This window comes from Bos taurus, chromosome 5 (assembly GCF_002263795.3).
Source record: "Bos taurus isolate L1 Dominette 01449 registration number 42190680 breed Hereford chromosome 5, ARS-UCD2.0, whole genome shotgun sequence".
In the NCBI taxonomy this organism is placed as follows: Eukaryota; Metazoa; Chordata; class Mammalia; order Artiodactyla; family Bovidae; genus Bos; species Bos taurus.
Window position 1 is genome coordinate 114,413,262 of NC_037332.1, and position 23,606 is coordinate 114,436,867.

Here is a 23,606-nt window from a genome sequence, read left to right on the forward strand (position 1 = left end):
ATATATGGAAAATAGCTTTTAACGTCCCTAACATTTTATTTGGATCAAGATTTTATGTCTCATTACCAAGCTGTTAAGAGTTGTTAATTTAGGTCCTAGATCTGGAGTATTTTTTAAAAATAAACTTTAAAAAAATGCCTATTTTTTTTCTTTCCATTCTTAAATGTGATAGGAGAATAATTTCTGAAATCATTTTGTAGGGCATGAGAGTTTAGATTTTATTTTACTTCCTCCTTTATTCTTTTCTGTATTGTTTGCCTTAAAAAAGGGATGAGTTTTAAAACTTTCTCTCTCAATTTCAAGTGCAGTAAAAATGGGTTTGCGTGTACACATTTACACAAATTTATCACACGTGTAGATTCACAGAACCACCGCCCCACACAGAACCCAGGACTGCCTCATCCTCCACAGCCTCCCTGCTGCTGGCCCTCTGGAGTCAGGCCCTCCCCCACCATTCACGATGGAGTGATGAGGGTCTCCTCTCGCCCACCATGGGATAACCAGGCTCCTACGGTAGGAGCCTTCGAGACTGGGTAGTGATGAGGGTCTCCTCTCGCCCACCATGGGATAACTAGGCTCCTATGGTAGGAGCCTTCGAGACTGGGTAGTGATGAGGGTCTCCTCTCGCCCACCATGGGATAACTAGGCTCCTATGGTAGGAGCCTTCGAGACTGGGTAGTGATGAGGGTCTCCTCTCGCCCACCATGGGATAACCAGGCTCCTGCGGTAGGAACCTTCGAGACTGGGTTCTCTCACGCAGCACGTCTCTGAGAGTCATCCATGTGTAGGTATCAACAGTTCTTTCCTTCTTGTTGCTGAGAAATAGTCTATCGTGTAGATGTAAAGCAGCTTGCTGATCCAATCACCTGCTGAGGTATCTTGGGCTGGTTCCAGTTTGGGGTGATTATAAATAGAGCTGTCAACAGTCATGCACAGGTTTCTTAATGAACCCTTAAATCACTGTTTAAACACAAAAGTCATGCAGAATATGTCCAGTGCAATCATGGGCACGTCCTGGTATGTTAACAAAAAGACTAAGCCTAAATTTTAGAAGACGACTCGTGGCTTCTTGTGATGCTCAGATTACAAACATTGAGAGGAATTAAAGAGTTTCCTCTAGCAACACCAGGTGTCCCAACCACCTTCTGGGGGGCCTGAGAGGAGAGCACGGGAAAGCAGAGGTCAGCACCAGGCAGGGGCCCCCCCAGTGCCACCTGCTGGGAACACGAGTCCCTTTTCTCATTCACCTATTTTAGTTGGGACACCCATCTTATTTCAGGAGGGACTGAAGCGTTTTGTGTTCAAAGAAATGGAAAAACAAGCAGGGTAGAAAAGAGTTTTTATCAAGCCTAGACAAGAATGATAACTGGTAGAAGCAACAGAAGACGTTGCAAAGGACAAAGATTAGTGCATTTGATGATGTTAAAATGTAAACTTCTAAACAATGAGGAATCACAATGAAAGCGAAAAAGCAAGCTGGGAAAAACAGCTGCAGCACCTGTGACAGGAAAGGGTTCTCTGTGAATAATGAAATAATTACAAAAAATTATTAAACAAAAAGGTGATGAAAATGACATGAAAAACCATCTGTGGGGCCATTGACCAATTAGGACCTAAAGAGCATTCTGGGCTCATGGGAAGTCCAACCTCAACAATCCCTCCAAGAGACATAAATTAGAGCAAGAAGGGGGTTACCGTTTCACACCTCTTAGGTCATCAATATTTTAATACAATGTCAATATTTAGCACTGAAAAGAATATGAAACCGGAACCCTCACACCGCGTTGACAGCAATGTAAGTCACTGCTATCTTCCGAGAAAACAACAATTCTTGGCAATTCTTATAAAAATTCGGGAAAACATTCACACTCTGCGGGCAAATGAGACTTTTAGAAATACACTCTGAGGAAAGAAGGTGCCGGCCAAGGAGGAAGCCGTGTGCCTGAAGATGGGGTCTCTAGGTGGAATCCCCCAACAAAGCCTGTCTGCAACCCCCTCGCTTACCACAAGCCCCCGTCCCTGCCGGCCCTGCCTGCCTCCGCCGCAGGTCTCCGCCCTCTTGCTCGCTTGTCAGCTTGGCTCCAGGCACTAGCTTCTTTGAGTCCCCAGAACAGGGCTCCTGGCACAGCCCCCGAACAGGGCCGTGGCCCTGCCCAGGAGGCTCTGCCCTGGGCTGCTCTCCCTGACCTCACTCATTCAGAGAGGCCCCTCCAGCCCAGCCACCCTAGAATGGTCTGAGTTGCCGTTATTCTCCGTTACGTCCTTGCCAACCTCTCCACTGCCTTCATATACCTCACTCAGTCGTGTCCGACTCTGCAACCCCATGGACTGCACAGTCCATGGGATTCTCCAGGCCAGAATGCTGGAGTGGGTAGCCCTTCCCTTCTCCAGGGGAACTTCCTAACCCAGGGATCGAACCCAGGTCTCCCGCATTGTGGGCAGACTCTTTACCAGCTGAGCCACCAGGGAAGCCCAAGAACTCTGGAGTGGGTAGCCTATCCCTTCTCCAGGGGATCTTCCCAACCCAGGAATCAAACTGGGGTCTCCTGCATTGCTGGCAGATTCTTGACCAACTGAGCCATCAGGGAAGCCCTGGAGCCTTCATCACCCTGCACATTTTATTTCATTCCGTGTGTGTTTGTTGACATCAGTATCCCCGCCAGCAGGCAAAGCTCTTCGAGGGCAGGGATCGTGGCTTTCTTAGTCCCCAGCGAGTTCCTAGGCAAGTGCTCAGGAATTGCATGGTGACTGACCGATTAAACGAAAAATGCACGCAGAACTAAAAGGAACCTGAAGACTTAAGTGACGGTGACACGCAGGGTGCTGAGAAGGGAAGGAGGTGCCGTGGTCTGGATCGGTACTATTTTCTCCTTCTCTGTCTCTCATGCCTCTCCTTTCCAGGTGACCCCGAGGTGTCCTGTAACGATTCAGAGTTTCGCAGGACAAGCTTCCATCAGCCTCAACCCTACGTCCCTGGAGAAAAGGATTTCTAGCTACCTGGACAGAAAGCCGGGTAAACCAAAGACAGTATTCCTCACCCAGAGGTCGGTCTATATATACCACTTCCAACTGAAAGGAAACAGGGGTCCTGGGAGAAACGACTGACTCCAGGTGTGGGCAAGAGATGTCCCAGAAGGGCCTGGGCATTCCTTGACACCAAGAAGTGCTACCCAAGGACTTACGAGGGTCACCCAGCAGGACTCAGAGCCAACAGGAAAAGGCTCCCCTGGCCAAGACAGGTCAAGCTGAGGATCGAGGGGAATAATAACTCTAGTAAATTGAAACACACCAAATATGTCAACACTCATGAGTTCATAATCATATTTTTTTAAGAAGAATCACTCATTGCTCACTTCTAGAGGATGCTGGGAACACAATTCATTATTTTGAAAAGCAGTAAGCGAAGGGAAAGAACCAAGGAGCTGCTGCCTCTCTTATTCTGTGTCTCACGGTTACCAGACGGTGGGAGACGGGAAGCTCTCATTACAGAAGCACTCCAGGTGAGAAAAGGAGAAAGGAGACACTCAGTGTCACCACTTCACAATCGGGTACAGGGATGATCAACACAGCTGCTGACATCACAAGGAGAAAGATAAGCAGTGCACACATGCTCGCTAGCACCTGTGAGGCATTCTTGCCCCCAGAATTGAACCTGGATCTGTGTACCTACCAATTCAGGGGCGGGGCTGGGGCGGGGAGACAGGAGAGCAGGTTACATGCCACTGCGGGTTGCAGTCAGTCAGGTTCAGGTTCTAAGAAACTCCACATAACAAACAACCCAGACCTATTCTATGAACGCATCTTAAGTAGGAAAAAAATAAGCAAATGGAGAGGGTCCCTATAGATTAAAAACGAATTATGGCAGATTGCAATGTACAGATTAAATTAGTTATAAAAGAAAATGGGAGACAATCAGTTACATCTGAATCCCAACTGGATGTTTATTAATACTATTGATAATTCTATTAAGTGTGAAACAGTATTTGCACCATGTTTCTTGCAAGAGTTCTTTTCAAGAGACATAGTGAGATCTTTTCAATGAAATATGATGTCTGGTAGTTGCTTCAAAAATATCTGCGGTAGAGGAGAGGTGAGCCAGGGTAGGGATGAAATGATTGGCCAGGAGGGGAATGTTTGAGACGGGTGGTGGGCGCATTCGTGGGTTCAGTGCATTATTCTCTTTACTTTTGCATGTGTTTGAAATTTTCAGTGGCAAAAAAAAGTCTAAAACATTAATAAAATATAAATGAAGCTGTTCCTTATTCTCACGATTGACGTCTGGGGGGGGAAACGTCAAGGAAACAATGGGACTCTTACCTTTTCATTAACTGGATGAAAATTCTTCTTGGTAATCGGTATACAAAGGTGTCGAGGACAATCTTTAGGTAATTCAAAGACACATATCCACTTGTGCAGGGGTCCCCTGCACTCAGCGCCTTCTCAACCTTTTCATAGCACTTGGAAAGCTGCGGTGAATTAAAATTAGAGTGCGGCATTCACAGAAATCAGTGGCGCAGAGCCATCTAACCACTTTATTTTCACCAAAACCTCTTCACATTTTCCTTCCCAAAACTGATCAAAAAGGTTACTATGGCATGTACTGAACTTCAAATGTTTAATTGATGAGCTTACTACAAAACAGTATCCCCAGCCACAGCTACTCAACTGACAAGGCAGACAAGTTTCTTGGGGAAAAACAGCACATATAATAGCTCTAACTCAAATTTCAGAGCTAAAAATACTTGGTGGATCTGCCAGTTTGATACATCTTTCTTAATATACTTGCAAGCCATCCTTACTGTGAGCCCATGCTAGGCTGCTCCTGATTAAGTCAGGTCAATCAAACAAAAAGCTGGTAGCATCTTATTAAAAATAGAAGTTGCTTTTACTGTAAGGGAAATCGTTAATATAAGAATTTCATAAACCTTGTACACATTGGACATTTCTTTAATTATCTTTTTTTTTTTTCATGGGGAATTACAAAGAATCAGGGTGAATGAGCTTTGCTTATGGGACTTCTACAATGCAGTAAAGTAGGTTAACCACTGATTTTTATATGACTCATAAAAATGCTGTGAAGATTGGTTTTATTTCCAAAGGTTTTCCTGCTGTTTATTATTGAGTAATAACAATATTCTTCAATATTTCCAACCCTCTCCACTTTGTATGAATTCACTTTTTCCTGCTAACTGTGATAAGAAGATAAACAAAAGAACCATCAACTTGGTGTAGAAGGTGATGTTTTTAAAAGCTGTATTTCTCGATCCCTGGTCTGGGAATTAAGATCCCCACATGCCATGTGGCATGGCCAAAAAAATTTTTTTTATTTTTTTAAAGCTGCTGGAACAGGGAAACACACAAACAAGGGTCTCTATCCACTAAACGAAGGAGAAGCACACTCATTAAGACTTCCTCAGGGTGCACAGGAATATCGGAAATCTAAGGGGGAAATCTTTAAAAGAGTCTAGAGACTCCCAGCGCCTAAGCTCCTTGGAAAGTTGCATAAAATTAACCCAAAATGCGGCTAAATGTACCCATCTCTCTCTCAGGGAGAGGGGGCTGCCTGGGAGAAGACTTGTGGAGAGAATCCAAAGCCAGACATAGAGTCTGGTCTTGGTATATTTGTTGGATTAATGAAATCCGATTTTGTTATCTTAATGACATTCAGTTTCCAATATGGTTTTTTCCTAGGAAAGTGTTTTGACAAAATCAAGAACTTAGGGGAAAAAGCCTAGGAGTGAAACAGAAATCATGTCTTTGCAACACGTCGAACTTTTTTTGGAATTTTCATCATTACTGTTCATAATGAAACAAAAGAAAAAATGCAAGCAATTCAGCAAAGTATAAACAAGGCCATAAAGATACCCGGAAGTCTCACAACCCACAGGTTTTCATATGGTATTCCAAAAACTCCAACATGATCACGTAAGAGTATATTACAGCTTTGCAACAATGGGACCATACCACACTTTCAGTTTTAACAATTTTTTTTTTTCATTTAACAACATGTCATGAAACTTCTCCCACAAGAACTAGTGTGTATCTGCACTATATTTTGAAGCAACACAAGGCAACCACCACAGTACTGACAAACAAAAGGTACACTTTTTCGATTTTGTACAAGTGTTTTTTGTAAGTGTTTCCCTGATCCCCAACTGCAATGAGATGCCTCATTACTCTCTCTCATGACACCCCGTCTTTTTAGTCACTCCACCCTAGGAAAATGGTATTTGTAAATGTGTATTTGCTTAACAGCTCTCTCCCTGATATATGGTCACGCAATCTCCATAAAAGCCACGGTTGTGTCTGTTTTGTTCATGGTCTAAAATGAATCACAATTTGGCAAATGGTAGGCACTCGAGGTTCCCGGGTGGTGCTGGTGGTAAAGAACCCGCCTCTCAATGCAGGAGATGTAAGAGATGCCGGTTTGGCCCCTGGGTTGGGAAGATCCCCTGGAGGAAGGCATGGCAACCCACTCCAGCATTCTTACCTGGAGAATCCCATGGACAGAGGAGCCTGGGGGGCTGCAGTCCAATGGGTTGCAAAGAGTCAGACACGACTAAAGCGACTTAGCAGGCACACATGCACACAGGCACTCAATAAATATTTGTTAAAAATGGATATAGTTTTACCAAAAATGTTCTGAAGAAAGGTTTTTAAGTGTAAAAAGCTATTTGACACATCAGTAAAAAGAGAAATAAAATTAAATTATAGCTGAAATGCCATTTAAATATCATCAGACTTATAAAAGGTAAAAAACGAAGGACTTCAAGTGTTGGTGAGTACATGGGACAACAGGAATTCTCACATGCTCCCAATGTGAGTGTAAATTGGTATTCTGAATTGGATACTGCCAAAAAAGGATGAGAATGTGTTCCCTACAACCCAGCAAGGAATGCCTGGGTATAATTCCCTCTGCACATACACACCAGAAACTTTTGCATATACACACCACAAGATATGTAGGCAACCACTTACAGGGGCATCTTCGGATCAGCACAGAGCCAGAAGCAACCCAAATGTCCGAGCATAGGACAGTCTATAATTTGTGTGTATATAGCTAATGGAAAACCGTACAGCAACGAAGATATGACTACATCCATGATACGAGTGGATCTCAAGCCAAGCACAAATGGGATGAAAATAGATGGTTTTGCAACTGTGCAAACACTCTATAGAAAAGAAACAAACAAACATCAAGCAGAAGACAACCCAATCTGTAGGAAAACACATCAGCAAAATATATACATGTATCACCAGCAAAGCTTTCATATGATAGAAAGGAGCTAAGTAAGAATACAAATTCATTACAACAAAAGCTTGAAGATGCTAAAACAATGAAAAAAAATAGAAAACAAAAGCGTTACTAAGGAACTAATAACAAATTAGGAACAGCAAGAATAAAAGACAAGGCTGAAATTAAAATTATCGGTAAAGGAATGGCTTGGGAATTCCCTGACGGTCCAGTGGTTAGGGCTGAGCACTTTCGCTGCCAGCGCCCTGAGTTCAGCCTCTGGTTGGGGAACTAAGATCTTGCAAGCCAAATAAAGTAGGAATGGCTTGACAGAATCTCAATGAAAGCAGAGGAAAAATAAAGATGATGGCATACTAAGAGAGGATAGTTATCATCAAGGATAGACAAAGATGGCCCAGTGTAAGGATAAGTGGGGAGACCACTGAAGGAAAGAAAGAAATATGCAAGGAAGACAGGAGGGGGTAGGAGGGATGGAGGGAGGAGGTATTCGTGACATGACACAGGGAAACTTTCCCTGGAATAAGGAACTGAATCTTCATTCATCAAAAGAATATACTGTGTTCCAGGAAACGGACAAAATGCTCCATGCCAAGACAGCTCAGTTTTGCTTTTTCATTTCATGGATCAAGAAAAAATACTTTGGGCATCATGGTAGAAAAAAAAAATTATAAGAAGGGAAAAAAAAAATCCGTTGACCTCAGGGTTCTTCTCAAGAACACCCAGTGCCAGAAGACATTGTAGAAAAACAACATTTTGAGTAAAAGAAAGAATGGTGGAAGAATTATATCCAGCCAAGTTGTTGTTCTAATAAAAAAAAAAAGGGAGATAGTATGAAAAAAAAAAAAAGGGAATAAAGCACCCATGAGCCTTTCTTGAGGGAATTACTTGACAATGAAATTCAGCCAACCCAAGAATATATCAAAATAAAGTCCTCTGAAAGGGATGAGCAAGGGGAGCACTGGAGTGGAGCGATACGTACTGAATTCATGTAAATATAAAATGAGGGTAAAACAACTGGGGGAATTATGGTAATAGGACAGAATGTAAATATCATAAACACTGAGAACAAAATACAAACAGCAAAAAATTGTGAGATGGGAGGGAGGGTGGAAGAAACACAGGAAGTGCCAGTCTTGAGGAATTTCACAGCAGAGCCAGCCCTCACTGTCTGTAATTGAGACATCCTTCAAAGCACCGTCATTTCTCCAACTCTTCAAGGCTTTCTTAATCTTTTTTCTTGTCTCAAAGTCCCTCTTGGGACTGAATATTTCTTGTGGTAAAGAAATATCTAAAGTCCAGAAATATCTTTGGCTTCACTTGAGGACTGCGTCATGAAGAGGACCCGGGGTACAGAGCGGGCCAGAGAGTCTCTGGCAGAGCAACCTGGGCAGGTTGTTAAACCTCCTCAAGCTTCGGTCTCCTCAGCTTGAAACTGGGATGATAATGCTACCTACCTTCTAGAGTTGCCATGAGGCCTGAAAAACCCAAGGGACGCTTATAACACTGCCCGGCACAGAGGCGGCCCCATTTTTTGTGGTTGCTGTTCAGTCGCTCAGTCGTGTCCGACTCTTTGTAACCCCATGGACCGCAGCGTGCCAGATTTCCCTGTCCATCACTATCTCCCAGAGTTTGCTCAAACTCATGTCCATTAAGTCAGTGATGCTACCCAACCATCTCATCCTCGGTCACCTCCTTCTCCTCCTGCCTTCAAGCTGTCCCAGCATCAGGATCTTTTCCAAAGAGTCAGCTCTTCTCATTAGACAGCCAAACTATTGGAGCTTCAGCTTCAACATCAGCCCTTCCGATGAACAGTCAGGGTTGATTTCCTTTAGAAATCAACTGATTTGATCTCCTTGCTGTCCAGGGGACTCCGAAGAGTCTTCTCAAGCATCACAATTCAAAAGCATCAATTCTTCAGAGCTCAGCCTTCTTTATGGTCCAGCTCTCACATCCGTACATGACTATTGGAAAGATCACAGCTTTGACTAGATGGACCTTATGTTGGCAAGGTGATGTCTCCACTTTTTAAAATGCTGTCTAGCTTTGTCATAGCTTTCCTTTCAAGGAGCAAGCATCTTTTAATTCCATGGCTGCAGTCACTGTCCGCAGTGATTTGGAGCCTCCAAAAAGAAAATCTGTCACTGTTTCCATTTCTTCCCCTTCTTCTTGCCATGAAGTGATGGACCAGATGCTATGATCTTAGTATTTTGAATGCTGAGTTTTAATCCAGCTTTTTCACTCTCCTCTTTCACCCTCATCAAGAGGCTTTTTAGTTCCTCTTCACTTTCTCCCATTAGAGTGGTATCACAGCCTTGTTGTGACGAAGGGGCTTACATAACTCAATGAAGCTATGAGCCATGCCATAGAGGACCACCCAAGATGAACGGGTCCCAAAGGAGAGTTTTGACAAAACATGGTCCACTAGAGGAGGGAATGGCGAAACCCCACGCTGCTGCTGCTGCTAAATCGCTTCAGTCGTGTCCCACTCCGTGCAACCCCACAGACAGCAGCCCACCAGGCTCCCCCGTCCCTGGGATTCTCCAAGCCAGAACACTGGAGTGGGTTGCCATTTCTTTCTCCAATGCATGAAAGGAAAAGTGAAAGGGAAGTCACTCAGTTGTTTCTGACTCTTCGCAACCCCATGGACTGCAGCCTACCAGGCTCCTCCGTCCATGGAATTTTCCAGGCAAGAGTACTGGAGTGGGTTGCCATTGCCTTCTCCAAAAACCCTATGAGCGGTATGAAAAGGCAGCCCCATAAAAGGGTTAATTATGAGGTTGATGGTGATGATTTTTTTTCACTTCTGGTAAACTCAAAGAAATTTAAATTAAATATGCCTTATTTGTAAAGAGGAGCATGATTCTCTTCTTATAAAATTATTTCTCTCTGTGTATCCACCCACCCACCCACTGATGCAGCCATCCTTCTATTAATATATAAAGACAGGCCTAGAATTATGTTCACCAAATGTTGCCTTCGATTATTTCTGGGTGGTGGATTTAATTTATTACTTCCTTCTTTATACTTTTCAGAATTGCTTACATCTTTTCGTAACGGTCATGTGTTTCGGAATGGCCGTGTTTTCATGAAAACAATAAATTCATTAACGACAACCAAGGAAAACAAGTTTTTACTAATCTACCAATGGAATATTCATGTGCCCTTTCCTCCAATGCCCTTAATCTATACGGCTTTTGTTAATTTTTTCTCATTGACAATTTTCCGCTGAAAATTTTAAATTAATAATTTACAAAAAGCTCTACATAAGTTAGGAACAGTTACTATTTATCTGTCACTTATGTGGCACATGCTTTGCCAAGTTTATCATTTGTTTATGAGAGCGTGTGCTGTACCGATGCTTTTTCATTTTAAGACAAATTTATCAGTCTTTGTCTTTAATGATTTTGGGGCTTTATTTCATGCTTAAAAGTCTAAATTTCAAGATTAAAAATTTTCACTTATATTTTTTACTTTTAAACTTAAATAGTTGGTGCATACAGAATTTATGTTGGTGTGGAGAGTGGAAGGTTCCAAGCTTTTTTCCCCAGATGGCTGTCTAGGGAATTATCTAAATAATAATTACTGAATATTCTCTTCCCTGTCCCCATCACACTCTACTGGAATGCCGCACATCGTATGCTAAATTCGTATATCAAGATCAGTCCATTAACCAACTACTGTTTTAATTCAATTTGAATGTTCACTGCTGTACCACTGCCATATTGTCTTATTATACCTTTATAAAATGTTATATATGTGACAGCATAAGCCCTCTATTGTAACTTTTCAGAACAACAAAAAATATATATGTAAATGTGTGTACATATATAAATATACACACCCAGATTTAGGGAGACCATGTGTTAATACTAAATCTTCCAGTCCAAGAACTAGAAAAGACCTCTTCATCTAGTCAGGCTCTCCTTTATTTTTACTCAGCAAAGTTGTATCATGTCTGTATATAGGTCTAAATATTTCTTGTTAGACTTAGAGCGTGAGTGGCACCAAGGCGGTACCTGAGAATCAATCTCTCATCGAGGTCATTATTATCCATGCATTTTTGTTGGCAGAGGTCTCAGTGTTCTGGGAGATGGAGGCAGGTTACAAACACAGTTTAGAGACACTGTCTAGGCTGGTGGTTTTCTAGAGCTGTTCACTTTCTCGGTTCACAGTTTAGATAACCCTGGCACTGGGAAAAAATCTTACCTCTAGGCAAAAGGCCGTCTCAATTTCATCCAGGGAGTAGTTTTTCCAGATATTGTCAGATACAGCGGAACTGGGGGGTTCCTCTCTTTTGAAACTTTTGACTCGTTGATTCTCCCACAGGACCTCTATTAAAACAAAAGAACTTCAGTTTATGAAGACTGTCAAACATACATTCAAGTATTAAGTACTTCCTTTTCATCACCACCTGCATGTTAAAGGTTAAGACTCAAATAAACCAAAACATAAACCTTTATAATGAGTGCTATTAGAATTCTTAGACATTTTAGAAAAAAATAAAATCAATCTACTTGCTATCTTATCTAGGGTAAATCTAGACAGAGCAAATGCACACTAAGTAGACTCATAAAACCATAAAAGTAGTAGAAGAAAATTAAGAAGAATGTCATGTAATACATAATCACTGTGTGAGAAGTCCTTTCCAGAGCATGCATCAGAGCCAGAAATCAGGTAAATAACGGAGAGTCCTGGCAACATAAATATTTTATTTTGATTTGGTTAAAAAACACATAGGTGACAATGAAAGAAAAATGACTGGGAAAAGCTATTGTTAATATACGTGAGGAACACAACTTAATTTCCACAATATATGAGTAGCTCTCATGAATCAGTAAGATAAATATAAATCCCCAATCACACAACAGACTAAGGTTTAAACAGGTAATTGAAATTTTAAAAAAGGAGTTTTTAAAAAGCCAAGCAAGGTATGAAAAACTGCTCAGACTCACTCGTAATTTAAAAGGTCTAATTAACACCAGTTAATTTTTTCCTACTTGTCAAACAGGCAGGGATTAAGGCAAATGACAAAGAAAGAAATCAGTTTCGGCTTGTATGTAGAAAACCTGGTACTTGAATGTTCTCAAATTCCCTTCTAGAACCTTATACTAGAGGAAAAACGGGACAGAGGCATGTGTGCAAGGACACATTCTGTACTGTCTATAAGCGGGGGAGAATGCACCAACTTATATACCCACTCGTGGAAGACTGGTTCTATAAATTATGGCTCACAGACATTAAAAACAAAGGGCCTGTCTAAACCATGAATGCAAAAAATCTTCCTTGAAACTGTTTCATGACTGCAAGAAAAGACAATTTATCATAATTTAATTTTCACTTTAACACTTATTTTGTGTATTTTCCTGTCATCCATCCATCCATCTATGCATCAGAAATAAGACCTGGGAGGATAATACACCAAGAAAACACAGCGGCAGGATTATAGGGAAGTGAGAGTTTGTGTTTTGGGGCTTTCTGGCCTTTTTGCGACAAGTATGTATTACTTTTATAATAAAAGAGAATAAAATAAATCTAAGATATAGCCGTTTTCTTTCTCAAAGTCGACTGCAGAGAATCACAAATGGTTTCCCAGATTTATTTCCTAAAATGTCTGCAAATAAGCTCCACTCAAATTAAGCACACTTATAACTACTCAGCTGCAGTTAACAAACTGCTAGTCATCTGGAATTCCATTTTCTACCTCACACACACACAAGGAAGAAAGAAACGGAAAAAAGAGAAGAAAAGTAAAAGGAAAAAAGGAAGTCTCTAGTGGATCCCTGTGGCTACACGATAAAATACAAAGCCAGTCCTTTAGAACGCAGCCTGGAGTGCTGTGGTTCCAGTACGCCGAGTGCTTGAAACGCGGGCTCTCGGAACACGGAAGCTGCGAGGGCCTCACTCACTGAGGGGTGGGGAGCCAGGCCGGTCTCACTCGGGGAGGTGGGTCTCCCCCTGCTTTCCAATGGGGGGCTGCTGCTACTCTAACGGGGGCTCACACAGCGAGAAGTTCATCCATTTGCAGCAACGCATTGTGGGTGACTTTTCTACACGCAGGACAGTATTCGGGAAGTGGGCGGAGCAGCTCTAGATACAAAAGGGGGCTGACAAATTCAGCTGTGCCATGTTCACTGGCTCCTCTCTCATCGCAGTCAGACCAGCTTTCCCGCATCTCTGCAGCTTGATAATTCCTACCCCCTCCTGATTTTCCCAAAATTTCCTGTGAAGGATTCTGGTTGATTTGAAATGGAGTGGAGAGGAAACGCAAAACAACTTAAGTGGGCAGCTCTGTATGTCGTAGGTGCAGGAAAAAGGAAGTCCTACCCCAGTGTCCTTTCCTTGTGTGCTCAAATGGATGGCGTTTTTAATAAGCAAGATGACAATGGCTTATTAAGAACAAAAGCAGCAAGTCCAGAAATATGAAAAATTAGTAGAAAGTAAATATTGTTCTATGTACAGAAGTGGGTCACTGTAAATGTATGAACTAGAGACGCCTTTCTTACAAAAACTTAATAAAATAAGCAAAAGGAAAAAGGGTAAAAACCAGCAAAGCAAATAAATAAATTTAAAATAGTTTTATAACTATAAATATAACTTTTATACAGTTTGTATAAAATATAAACTATAAATTTCACATAAATTTTTCACTATGCATTTATACTGCCCCCTTCCAATTTTTCCCCCCAAAATTTACACTATGATAAACTGAAGCAAGAAGAAACTTAATGTGGCAGACAGAAAGTTTCGTGTCTGGTCATGGTGGACTGGCTCATAATGAAGCAACCCTCCCAGCAGACAACAATGACAAACTTTGGCAGAAATACATACAAAAAACTCTCTGAAGGCATTGCAAAGCAAATGACATAAACTGGAGTCAACACTTGGAGAAATGGGAAAATAACTCATTGAGTTTCTTGTTTCCTTGGCCTTTTGCCTGAGGGCAGGCCTTGGCTGGAACATTATGCTAAGTGGCTAGAGTTTGGATATAAATCTAGGATCTTTCTGGTTTTAGGAATCAAAAAAAGATAATTCAGGACTATCACCGCGACTGGAAAGTAAAAAGGGAAAGCACAAACATAAAGGAAAAAGGGATAGAGGAGAATCTCCAAACCCTATGAATAAAACCTGCCAAAATCTCCAGCTAACACCACAAACTACAGATGTGCAAAGCAGAAAACAAGACACCCAGCGAAGCCCGAAACAGCAGAACAAAGATTTCACATGTTAACCCGCTTGGGGAAGACAGAGTTTAGTCTCCTACTAAGGTACACTGGCTACCAAAACAAAAACTTAAGTTCTTCAGAGGAACATTAGAGAATTCAGTCTCTATAAGGCAAAATTTACTGTATCTAGGATAATTTCCCAAATCACTAGACATAGACCAAAAACAAACAAAAAACCATAGGACACTATGATCCACGTTTTTAAAAAAGGAAATCAGTAAAGACCAAATCGCGAAATGACCTAGATGTTGAAATTAGCAGTTAAAAAATTTAAAGTATTTAAAAATGTTAAAGTAACAGTGTGTGAGAATATGAAGGACAATATACTCCTAATGAATGAGCAGACAGGAAATCTCAGCAGAATAACAGAAGCTGAGGACTGTACCCTGCGTTTCGGGGAGTCTTTGGTTTTGCCTTTTTTTCCTTTTTGGGCTAGCTGCACAGCTTGCCTGTGGTCATGGTGTATGCAAAGTATGATATGACAGCGATATAACAAAGGAGAGGAGAGAAGAATCCAGAAAACACTGCTTAAAGTTCCTGTAACTCACGTGAGTTGTGTTTTGCTGTTATTTAGCCACTAAGTCACGTCCGAAGTTTTGCAGCCCGTTGGACTGTAGCCGGCCAGGCTTCTCTGTCCATGGGCTCTCTCAGACAAGAATACTGGAATGGGTTGCCATTTCCTCCTCCAGGGGATCTTCCCAACCCAAGGATCAAACCTGTGTCTCCTGCATTGCCCCCTGAGCCGCCAGGGAAGCCCTTCATGTGAATTAGTATGATATTATTTGGGATTAGCTGAAGATGTATTAATATAAAGGAAAAAAATATGCTTAACCAATCCAAATTTCTTTTGACACAAACTCTACAAAAAAAAAAAAAGAACTAGGGGAGGGGCAAATTAGTGGTAGGGAATTACTATGTATAAAATAAATAAGCTCTAAGTATATACTGTACAGCACAGGGAATGCATCAAACTTTTATAGCTTTAAATAGAATATACTATATAAAAACGCTGAATCACTATGTTGTTCACCTGAAACTGATGAATTGAATAAGACTGTAAATCAACTATAATTCAATACAAAATGTTGAAGAAACCAAATATATTGGGAAAAGCTTATAATAATAATAAATAGCAGAACTACTATATGATCCAGTAATCCCACTTTCAGATGTTTAGCCAACAAAGAATTTAAATCAGGATCTCAAAGAGCTCCCACGTTCACTGCAGCATTAGTCACAATAGTCAAGATGTGGACACACCTAAATGGCCACCGACTGATGAATGGGTCAGGAAGTGTGGTTTATACATATAGTGAAATGTTATTTGGCCTTATAAAAGAAGGAAATTCTGCAACATGCAACATCATGGATGAACCTGGAAAACATTACGTAAAGTAGAATTAGCCAATCACAGAAGAACAAAAACTGTATGATTCCAATTATGTGAGCTCTGTAAAATAGTCAATTCATAGAACCAGAAAGCAGAATGGTGGTTGCCAGGGTGAAAGGGGTGAGGGAAAATGGGGAGTGCTAGTCGATGGGCATAAAAGTTCATAAAGGTTAATAAATTCTGGAGATCTGCCATATAACACTGTGCCTATAGCTAACAATATTGTACACTTAAAAATCTGTTAAGTGGGTAGATCTCAATGATGTGTTTAATATAATAAACTAATTTTTTTAATTAAAAAAAAGGGGGAAGGGGATGGTGGATAGAGAAAGAAGGAGAGGAATATAATGCAAAAAATCGAGGATCCTCCCGTGGAATAAAACATAATTCAAGCACAGAATTACTTACAGAACATTTTAATAAGAACACAAATTCATTAAAACAAGAGTTCAATAACAAGATAGTAAAACAGTGAGAGAAGAAAACAATATGGTAGGCCAGAGGAAACAACATTATCGAATAAATAAAGGAGACAAAACAACATGGTCCTTAGTGAAAATCAAATTACAGAGGTAGCTAAAAGACCTAGGATGATCCTTATGTATACAGAGGAAGAGGACAAAGAGAATAAAGCACTTCAAGAGAATGTATTCAATAGAGAAGAGCAAAACCATCCGACATAAGGATAGTTTCTATCATGGAAATGAATCTGAAAAATGGAACAGAAGCTTTATTCAAAGATGTATAATATTACTAGGATTAGAGAGCTGTCTCTCCTTTCCATATTGAGGTATGAACAGATGCCAGGAATAATGCTGACAGTGGTTATTCCTGGGTGGTAGGAACGGTTTGGTTGTTTATTTCACCTTGTTAGTCATCTACCTCAGTGCCTGCCTCCCAGGGCTGCAGGAAGTAGGAAAAGACCCAGTACAGGAGCGTGTTCAGCCTGGTGGCTGGCACTGAACGCACACTCTGGAGGTGAGGCCGGTCACTGTGATCACCAAGTCAGGCACATGAGCCCGCTGCTGACGGACATTCTCTGTGATCAGGCTGGAGCCCGCCTCCTATCCCACCTGAGCTAAGTGTGCACAGCCCAGGCTTCTGCCAGACATGCTACCCCACAGGGCCCTGAGCCCAGAGTGCTTACTCCCCTGGTGCTCGTCACACACATCCTGTGAACCCCAGTCCTGCAAAAGTGCCCCCTTAATCAGACATCCTTCTTCCTTCCATGAACGCCATGACACTTCATTTTTCTCTTGTAGGCATTTAAATAGTTTGTTTTGGAACTGAGTGATTCCCTGGTAGCTAGCTGGTAAAGAATGCGCCTGCAATGCAGGAGACACCAGTTTGATGCTTGGGTCAGGAAGATCCACTGGGGAAGGGATAGGCTACCCACTCCAGTATTCTTGGGCTTCCCTGGCGGTTCAGCTGGTAAAGAATCTGCCTGCAGTGCGGGAGACCTGGGTTCTATCCCTGGGTTGGGAAGATCCGCTAGAGAAGGGAATGGCTACCCACTCCAGGATTCTGGGCTGGAGAATCCATGGACTGTATAGTCCATGGGGTCACAAAGAGTTAGACATTGCAAAGAATCGGAGCTTAACAGTTCAAATCTTGACTCTACCACAAACTAGCTATGTCACTTTGGGAAATTCATTTAACACCCTTGAGTCCAAGTTTTCTCCTCTTAAGATATGGGATAATAATATCCACCTCACAAAGCTGTTGAGAAAAATAAAATTGAAAGTTAAGTTTTATGAAGTAACTCCACAGAGCACAATAAAAAGATGTTTTTTTTAAGATTAATTTATGTGACATGCTTTATCTTATCCATCTTATTAAAATATTAACAGGACTAGTCCTATTAACATATATGTACGTTCATATACCTACAGACACACACACACACCTGCACGCACACACGCACACATACTTCTTAAAGTCAAGACGATTTCACTTGGCTTTGTACTCAGTGAAGGGCCTATTAGTCCAGTGACTTGCAGGTGAGCTAACACAGTGTAAAGGATGAGAGGGTCCTGGGCAGCTCATATGGCCTAGTAATTCCCCAAACTAGTAAGGCTTTGAAAAGTAAGAGTCCTGGGGTCTGCTATACACTATCTCGGTTAGTGAAACTGGGCTGAAATCTGAGAATTTATCGTTTTTTTTTTAAGCTTGCCAGTCAGGCAGATCAGGGAATCAGAGGAGGTAGTCCATGCATATTTGCTGCAATCACTTGTGTTGATCCCAGACAGTGACAACCCATCTTGAATGAGCCGGTCCCACGTGGCAAACCCCTGAGGCAAGAAAACTCTTGCCTCAAACAACCTACAGCCGGAAGGGAGCACCTCCCGCTGTGTACTCCATACATCTACCTGGAGGAGCTGCACCCCTGCTCTCTGCAGAACTGTGCAACCCAGGCATTGCGCTCCAGAGGCTGGGATTTCCACCAGCACGAGGAAGGCTTTTCCTTCTCAAGGCCGTATGCCTACACCAGCCTGGCTTTAAGTGTCCGGCTTAACCACACCGACTACTCAACTATTTCCCCTTTTGTATCAAGATTTGTCCCATCATTAGAAGAGCAGTTACATGTTCACTGTCAGTAATTTTTGAAAATACAGAGGTAGCAGAAAGAATCAAATACCCAGAGATGTACCACTTAAAAGACAATCCATAGTTCAGATTTCCTTTCTAATCATTTACTGATATCCCACACACATTTTTCCAAGTTATAATTAACTTTGTGGAGATCATTGCTTGTGGCTGCACAGTTTATCACGTGAATAAGCTGTGACTCACTTAACCCTTTCCCTGTTTTCAGACATTTATGTCATCTTACAAATAAGGATACCGTCACTGTCTTGGTGGATAACGCATTTTCCGTATTTTAAAGCACTTCCTCAGGACAGAGTCACAGACGAGGAACTACCATGCTAAAGGATATTGAAATCTTTAGCTGTGTGCTTTAAAGATACTGACCTTGACTTCCCATATTATATTTAAGGTTCAAGTCGTTATTTGAACCGAGGTTCTTCAAGAAAACGTTATAATCCACTGCAGCGTCTTTATCGATATTGTAGTGTTGTGCGAACCTAAAATAGAAGCATTCATTAGTATTCAGAAATTACGATACAGAGCATCTAAATGAAGCAGGTTTTTTACTGAGGTACCTTTACACTGGGGCTAGCATTAATTTTAATGCATTTCTCCAGCTAGAGCTAGAAAATAGAAGTAAACCCTAGGAAATGTTACTGTAAGATTTTTGAAATGCAAATACCCCTGAAACTAGCATAATCAACTATGCCTCAATTAAAAAATAAATTAAATAAATAAAACGCAGATATTTGGCGGGGGGGAAATCTCATCACTCTGCCTCCAGAGGGCTGTGTATTGGTATGATTGGACAGGAATGTCTTAGGACTCGTGAAAGGAACGCCCTTGCCTGCACCCCTAGGGTCCTCTCCCCTCTCTGGTGGGAGTGGGTGAGGGGCATCTCTGCACTCAGACAGCAAAAGCAGGCCCCATTTCCTTTAATAATTGGTGGGAGATGGATCTGGGCCATGAGTCAGCATACGATTTCTATAACCAGACAAATCTAGAGCTGGGGGAGGACAGAACACAGCCCAGCTTCTTGACCAAGTACATCATTTCAGAGAGAAGCTGTGCCCAGGATGGCATATCATTTTAAAGCAGTTAAAGGTGGGAGGGGGGAGCTTTTCTTGGAGCCTTCTAGGATTTGCATGTATAGAAAGAGAAATTTTTAAAACACTTAAGCAATGTCTCTTCCTGAAATATACAGAGACACTCTTTTTTTTAAGTCAAGATAAATGGAATGTTTGGATTATTTTCTTTTTTGTTTCTAAAATGAAATTTCTATTACTCAAATCTGCTACTTGATAAATGGTTTTCTAGATAATTTCTGCATTATTACATTTATTTAAAAAATTGACAGTTTTTAAATGTTTGGTTATATTGTCTCCATATGTGTTGGTTTCTATAATTATCTAATTTCATGCTGCTTCCTAAAAATTTAGTAATTATCACTTAAAGTATTTGTTATTTTTGTTTTCCAAATTTAACAAAGAGTAATGTCGTGTATTCATTTCAATGCATACCTTTTTTTTTTTTCCACTTTGGTGAATCCTGCCTATTGTCCTAATAAGAAAAATTATCTTGAGATATGATAGCTGCCAGATGTTAACACTGAGACTCCCTAAATAGCTCCATCTTTCATCCGTAGACTCTGCCTGGCAAACATAAGCTGTAAGCACAAGAACCCAGAAGGTGGCCCCTGATGGGCTCCTTTCCGAGTTGCTGTCCTGCAGAAAGTCTCCGCTGCTCTGCCGCTCCAGGAAAATGTCAACATCCTGATAAAAAAAAAACCCGTCACCGGCTCTCCCGCTTCCTGTGAAAACTCAGCATTCCTTCCAACTGGCACTGGCTCAAGAAAATCCTGACCTTTCCTGAAGTTCAGCCCACCGGCATTCGTAATACCTGCTACACCGTCGCTGAGAACAGGCAGACACAACCCATGGTAATATTTCCTACAGATATGATGCGAAAATGAAGCCTCGGTACTTCCCAAGGATGCAGTATCTCAAAAGCCTTTAAAAAAAAAAAGAATCAAGGCATTCCCAATCCCAAGTTGGACACATTCCCAAGACTCAGCAATAAAGGCCATTTTCCCAGGGACTTGATCTGCAGGCGGGAGAACCCATACGTGTGTAGATGCCCAGGGCAAGAGGGCCACGTGGGAAGGCTGCCTTCAGGGACAAAGGAAATGATGCCAACGGACCCATAAACCTCTTCAGCACCACCACCTACACCTGCGCTTTGGGCTGCATTCACCTGCCCAGGCAGCAGGCTGACCAACTGAGTTTGTTTGTTTCTTTGTTTTTCAAGGTCACAAAAATGATTTTACCCGGATTCAAATATTTCGTCCTGCAGGGGAACGCACGGGACAGTACAGGGGTGCGAGACGGGAAAGGAAGAGAGAGCCCCGCGGGTCTCAGGACGGTCGGGCCAGGCGTAGCACCTGGCAGTGATCGTCTCCCCCAGTTCTTGTTTCCACAGGCTGGATGGTATTCTGCAGCCTCAAGAGAGCTATTTCTCAGAGAGCAGAGGGCACCCGTGGAGTCTTTATGATTATGAGATTATCGCTGTGAAACTAGCGCCTACTACGTGCCAGGCACATGGCCAGGCACACTTGGCACATTCCTCCAGGTCCTCCAGCCTGGAGAGGCAGGCTCCTGAGTCCCCATCTCTTTAAGAGAAAGCTGACTCTCAGGGAGGCCCAGGAATCCAGGGAGGGCAGACACAGACTTGACCCCAGGCACGCCTGACTTCAAAGCCCAGCCCACGCCCACTTCCCCGTGCCCCCCTACCACCCTCCCACGCTGAAGGCTGATATTAAAGACAAAGCTGTCAGATAAAAGAAAGCATTCAAAAACACATTGTGTTGCCTGCTGAAACACTGAAAAGGCAAAGCTAATACTGAAGCAGCTTCTCAAGGAAAGAGTATATTCTCCAGCTTCAATAAGAAAAGCATTAAAGCAATTGAAGAAATGGTCTACTTTTGATCTTCCCCATTTCAGTTCTAAAGGAAAGCAATTCTATTATGTTAAGTTCCTCCAGCCTTATCACACAAACAGCATTGTTTTTGAGGCTTAAAAAAAATCTCAAATAAAAATTTGTGGAGTTCTTTATTATTCAATACTTGTGAGATAGGGAAACAGACAGTAACATTTTTTATAGATTTACTAGGTTGGGAGACTGCAGTGCCAAACACAAGGTTTATTGTCAAATAAAACACTGTTTTGTATTTTGATTGCCTGTTTTAGAAGAGTGTTGCTTCTGTTCTATAATTGCGTGCACAAAATTATTTAATTTGTTTTGTTTGGATCTTATTCTGGACATTTTCCCAGTCGGAAAGATGTAAAAATTAAAACATCTATTATGTCTTTTATATTCTGAGGTGGGTTATAAAGAGAAAAAGAAGAAGAAAATATTCAAAAGACTCGGAAATATCCCTACTTTAAGTCTCCAGGCTTTCCAGGCCCTGCCGTGGTCTGTGAGGCTGCTGTCATGTGCCCTCCAGACTTCCTTGCTCTGGGAGCAAATTCCTTTCCTAACAGAGGCAACGTCATCTTTATTTAATAAAACGACGTAAGCAACCACAATGGCCCATTTTACTAGCGATTTATAACTGCGGTGTGATGTGAAACCCTAGGCTCGGGGGGAAATAATCAAGCTTGGTACTTTTGTTAATGGCCTAGAGGGTGCTGAGAAAAGCGGGAAAAGGCAGGAAGACGACGAGGACCTCTTGACTGAGGTTACACATGGGTGCCCCTTCCAGAGGCTTCCATTCAAAAGTCAGGTAACCACAGAATCTGAGCATTTGGCTTCTTCTAAATGATCTGGAGCTTACTGGAGGCTCAAAAACTGTGCTGCTTCCACACCCTGCCCTCGAGTCAGGAGCAGGTGGCCGCGGTTTTCAAAGGCCACGGAGCAGCTCCTGTATCCCCCCAGCTCTGCCGTGCCTGCCCCAACCCCGGCAACCACAGTTCTCAAAGGAAAAGTCGGTTTCTGTTACTACATCAGGATAGAGGGCCAAGAAGGAGCGCAGCGACCAAAGAATAAACGGTGACATTTTCACTCTTCTCCTAACCCCAGGCCCGGAGCAGGAGTCATCTGTGAACTGGACTCCTGGGTGGCAGAGGGCGTGGTGCCAGGCAGGCAGAGGGAGATCCTGGTGATGCATGGCTCAAGTAATCGAGATGAGCTCGGAGCTGCAGGGCAGCGGACTCTCACCCGAGATGGGCCGGAGGAATTGGAACCGTTAGCTCCCACTTTTGAGAATTTGTGGAGAGCTTCAGGAACATGAGAGAAACGTCGACTGAGTATCTCTTTTAAAAATGGTCAAGACAGAGACTTCCCTGGTGGTATGGTGGCTAAGATGCTGCACCTCCCAATGCAGGGGCCTGGGTTCGATCCATGGTCAGGGAACTAGATCCCACGTGCTGTAACTAAGAGTTCATATGCTGAAACTAAGACCTGGCACAGTCACATAAATAAGTAACATAAATATTAAAAAATAATCCAGTGTTAGAACTATTTTAAAAAGAAAAAACAGTCAGACAGAGAAGGCGGGAGGGAAGATGCTGCTTGGATCCAGTAAACCTGACAAGTCCCATTTTGAAACTGGTTGGCGCTTCTACTGAGCAGTGTCCCAGCGTACCTTTGCTTACTTACTTTTTGTATTCCTCATCTTTCATCTTCAAACAGAAGGTCTCCAGAACCCTCCTCAGCTCGTGTGGCTGGACCAGACCAGTTGTGTTAACATCAATGAGCATAAGGGCTTTGATGACAGTTTTAATGTTTTTGAAAATCTGCGTATAAAAAGCGATTTAGGAGAAGTCAAAAGATCCAGTGTTAAAAATCAGGATGGTAATAAAACATCGGGAGGATGAACGTGTTTAAACACTTCTTGTAAAATAAAATGTTTCCAAAGACGCACACTCGTAGATATTGCAAAATGACACATCTGTGGAAAAAAGGACACTTTCCATTTCTTGAATGTTTTCAAAGCAATTTTCTCTATAAATGGTCTTAGTAAGTTGAGAAAAAAACTTTCTGATGTAAAGTGGTAGGTCTCATACACAATTCATTCCCTTGTAAGAGCCACACAAAAATCTTTTTTGTTACTTGATACTTTAAAACTATAGTTCTGGCATAGCTGGACGAG

The 23,606-nt window shown here is 42.0% G+C and overlaps 1 protein-coding gene across 8 annotated transcripts in view; it reads right to left on the reverse strand.

Moving 5' to 3' along the window:
• The window catches only part of EFCAB6 (EF-hand calcium binding domain 6), a 253,969-nt gene that overhangs the window by 155,580 nt on the left and 74,783 nt on the right, over window positions 1–23,606 (reverse strand). For all 8 annotated transcript variants that reach the window (XM_059887190.1, XM_059887189.1, XM_059887191.1 and 5 more), the window contains 4 exons: window positions 23,114–23,250; window positions 18,842–18,954; window positions 11,462–11,586; window positions 4,318–4,466 (listed from right to left, as the gene is read on the reverse strand). In XM_059887190.1, the coding sequence (XP_059743173.1) occupies window positions 4,318–4,466; window positions 11,462–11,586; window positions 18,842–18,954; window positions 23,114–23,250 (524 nt within the window). The remainder of the gene's footprint in view (window positions 1–4,317; window positions 4,467–11,461; window positions 11,587–18,841; window positions 18,955–23,113; window positions 23,251–23,606) is intronic.